Raw genomic sequence first — 3,952 nt, 5'->3', positions numbered from 1 at the left:
AAGGTACAACAGGTACTCTGAGAGAGAATTTTATCAACATCAGAGGCCCGAGACTGTTCAACACGCTTTCACTTCACATAAGGGGTATTACTGGCCGACCCCTCACAGTGTTCACGAGAGAACTTGACAAACACCTCCAAAGGATACCTGATCAACTAGGCTGTGATTCATACGTCAGGCTGCGAGCAGCTGCGTCCAACAGCCTGGTTGACCAGTCCAGCAACCAGGAGGCCTGGTCGACGACCGGGCCACGGGATCGCTAAGCCCCGGAATCACCTCAAGGTTAGCTCCTTACCCTCATATCCTAGCTTCTTGACCTCTTATCCTAGCACCTTGTCCTCATATCCTAGCTCCTTGTCCTCGTATCCTAGCTCCTTGTCCTCATATCCTAGCTCCTTACCCTCATATCCTAGCTTCTTGACCTCATATCCTAGCTCCTTGCCCTCATATCCTAGCTTCTTGACCTCTTATCCTAGCTCCTTGTCCGCTTATCTCAGCTCTGTGTCAAATTCCTTCCAAAAGCAATGTAGCCATACTGACTTAGCACTTTCTCCTCATAATTACCTTATCACCTAGCTTGCAGCAAATAGTTGCCCTGAGTAAGTAAACTGTTGTGAGATGCATCCTGGGGAGCGCCTCGATGACCCGCAGGCTTCCTGTCCCCGACAACGGGAATTAACTTGGACTTCAGAGCTCGCCTGAGATGTGCAATTACCGGACCTCACGACGACCGGAGCTCACGACGACCGGACCTCACGACGACCGGAGCTCACGACGACCGGACCTCACGACGACCGGACATCACGACGACCGGACCTCACGACGACCGGACCTCACGACGACCGGACCTCGCGACGACCGGACCTCAACGACCGGACCTCGTCACCAGAGGTCGTTCGTTTTCTTCATTTTGATTCAGAGATTTGCCTGAAGCCCAGAAACTAAGTGGATATTAATAATAAATTAAAAAAAAACGCTAGAAAACATTTAGAGTTTTAGTATTCAGGTTCTTAGATAAATATAGACATAAGAAAAGGGAAGTAAAGTGGATGTTTTGGGTAATAAAGAGGTTGGCAAGCAGGCAACGGTCAGCATGGACACATCGCGGACGCAAGGCAGCTCGACATGGCGTCCCTCAAGGTGTCAATAACAGGGGCGCCCCTGGCGTCATCCAGGATGGCTTGCTGCGCCGCTAAGTTACAGCGAAGGCCAAACCGCCATCATTCACGTAGTATCAGAAGTAAATCACCCAATCGGCGATAAAAACCAGGAGGCATGGAGGAGTGTGGCGCCATTAGCCCGGGCGGAGAGCGCGCCGTCCCCCAGAGGCAGGGGTCAGGTGAGGCGACATTATATACCTCACCTCCAGACACTGCTCTCTCACACCACCAGCCCTGGCGCCACCATCCATGCATCATCTCCAGGCTGTCTATACCGCCCACCATATTTTTTTAAATTTTGCCCCGAGGGGCGAGTTTATTTGGCAGCGCCACTCATCTTGTGATATCATGTGTCCCCCACCATGCACACTCCTCCACCATGCACACTCCTCCACCATGCACACTCCTCCACCATGCACACTCCTCCACCATGCACACTCCTCCATCATGCACACTCCTCCACCATGCACACTCCTCCACCATGCACACTCCTCCACCATGCACACTCCTCCACCATGCACACTCCTCCATCATGCACACTCCTCCATCATGCACACTCCTCCACCATGCACACTCCTCCATCATGCACACTCCTACATCATGCACACTCCTCCATCATGCACACTCCTCCACCATGCACACTCCTCCATCATGCACACTCCTACATCATGCACTCATCCATCATGCACACTCCTCCACCATGCACACTCCCCCACCATACACACTCCTCCACCATGCACACTCCTCCACCATGCACACTCCTCCACCATGCACACTCCTCCACCATGCACACTCCTCCACCATGCACACTCCCCCACCATACACACTCCTCCACCATGCACACTCCCCCACCATACACACTCCTCCACCATGCACACTCCCCCACCATACACACTCCTCCACCATGCACACTCCTCCACCATGCACACTCCTCCACCATGCACACTCCTCCACCATGCACACTCCCCCACCATACACACTCCTCCACCATGCACACTCCTCCACCATGCACACTCCTCCACCATGCACACTCACCCACAAAACTGCAGGGGGGGTTTGGGCAAAATGTGACCCACTGCCGCTTTCAGTAATTGGCAGATTTTTGGTATAAAAAGTCGGAATTTCAAACGGCGAATAGGTGCAGAGAGCCAGAATTTGGGTCCAAAATATGGCTCAGGTATCGAATTTAGGATGTTTGGGATATTTTGAAAATTGCAGGGGGGTTTGGGCAAAATGTGACCCACCGCCGCTTTCAGTAATTGGCATATTTTCGATATAAAAATTCGGAATTTTAAACTGCAAATACATGCAGAGAGCCAGAATTTGGCTCCAAATTTTGGCTCAGGTATCGGATTTGGGATATTTTGAAAACTGCAGGGGGGTTTGGGCAAAATGTGACCAACCGCCGCTTTTAATAATTGGCATATTTTTGGTATAAAAAGTCGGAATTTCAAACTGCGAATTGGTGCAGAGAGCCAGAGTTTGGCTCCAAAATATGGCTCAGGTATCGGATTTAGGATGTTTGGGATATTTTAAAAATTGCAGGGGGGTTTGGGCAAAATGTGAATCATTGCCGCTTTTAATAATTGGCATATTTTCGATATAAAAAGTCTGAATTTCAAACTGCGAATAGGTTCAGAGAGCCAGAATTTGGCTCCAAAATATGGTTCAGGTATCGGATTTGGGATGTTTGGGATATTTTGAAAACTGCAGGGGGGTTTGGGCAAAATGTGACCCACCGCCGCTTTCAGTAATTGGCATATTTTCGGTATAAAATTTCTGAATTTCAAACTGCGAATTCGTGCAAAAAGCCTGAATTTGGCTCCAAAATATGGCACAGGTATCGGATTTGGGATGTTTGGGATATTTTGAAAACTGCAGGGGGGGTTTGGGCAAAATGTGACCCACCGCCGCTTACAGTAATTGGCATATTTTCTATATAAAATTCGGTATTTCAAACTGCGAATAGGTGCAGAGAGCCAGAATTTGGCTTCAAAATATGGTTCAGGTATCGGATTTGGGATGTTTGGGATATTTTGAAAATTGGAGGGGAGTTTGGGCAAAATGTGACCCACCGCCGCTTACAGTAATTGGCATATTTTCGATATAAAATTCGGAATTTCAAACTGCGAATAGGTGCAGAGAGCCAGAATTTCGGTCCAAAATATGGCTCAGGTATCGAATTTGGGATATTTTGAAAACTGCAGGGGGTTTGGGCAAAATGTGACCCACCGCTGCTTTCAGTAATTGGCATATTTTCGATATAAAAAGACGGAATTTTAAACTGCAAATACATGCAGAGAGCCAGAATTTGGCTCCAAAATATGGCTCAGGTATCGGATTGGGGATGTTTGGGATATTTTGAAAACTGCAGGGGCGTTTCGACAAAATGTGACCCACCGCCGCTTTCTGTAATTGGCATATTTTCTTTACAAAAAGTCGGAATTTCAAACTGCGAATAGGTGCAGAGAGCCAGAATTTGGCTCCAAAATAAGGCTCAGGTATCGGATTTGGGATGTTTGGGATATTTTGAAAACTGCAGGAGGGTTTGGGCAAAATGTGACCCACCGCCGCTTTCAGTAATTGGCATATTTTCGATATAAAATTCGGAATTTCAAACTGCAAATAGGTGCAGAGAGCCTGAATTTGGCTTCAAAATATGGCTCAGGTATCGGATTTGGGATATTTTGGAAATTGGAGGGGGGTTTGGGCAAAATGTGACCCACCGCCGCTTTCAGTAATTGGCAGAATTTTGGTATAAAAAGTCGGAATTTCAAACGGCGAATAGGTGC

General features: G+C 48.1%; 1 protein-coding gene across 1 annotated transcript; it reads left to right on the top strand.

Annotated features, from left to right (window-relative positions):
- Positions 1 to 1,539: 1,539 nt before the first annotated feature.
- On the top strand, positions 1,540 to 2,271 carry LOC138371188 (uncharacterized). Its single transcript, XM_069336027.1, has one exon. It carries the CDS (start codon positions 1,540 to 1,542, stop codon positions 2,269 to 2,271), a length of 732 nt encoding a protein of 243 aa, XP_069192128.1.
- Positions 2,272 to 3,952: the final 1,681 nt, after the last annotated feature.

The sequence above is a fragment of the Procambarus clarkii genome, chromosome 35, assembly GCF_040958095.1.
Source record: "Procambarus clarkii isolate CNS0578487 chromosome 35, FALCON_Pclarkii_2.0, whole genome shotgun sequence".
NCBI classification, from domain to species: Eukaryota; Metazoa; Arthropoda; class Malacostraca; order Decapoda; family Cambaridae; genus Procambarus; species Procambarus clarkii.
The sequence above is the reverse complement of the archived record's forward strand: the minus strand, read 5'-3'. Positions and strand labels throughout refer to the sequence as shown.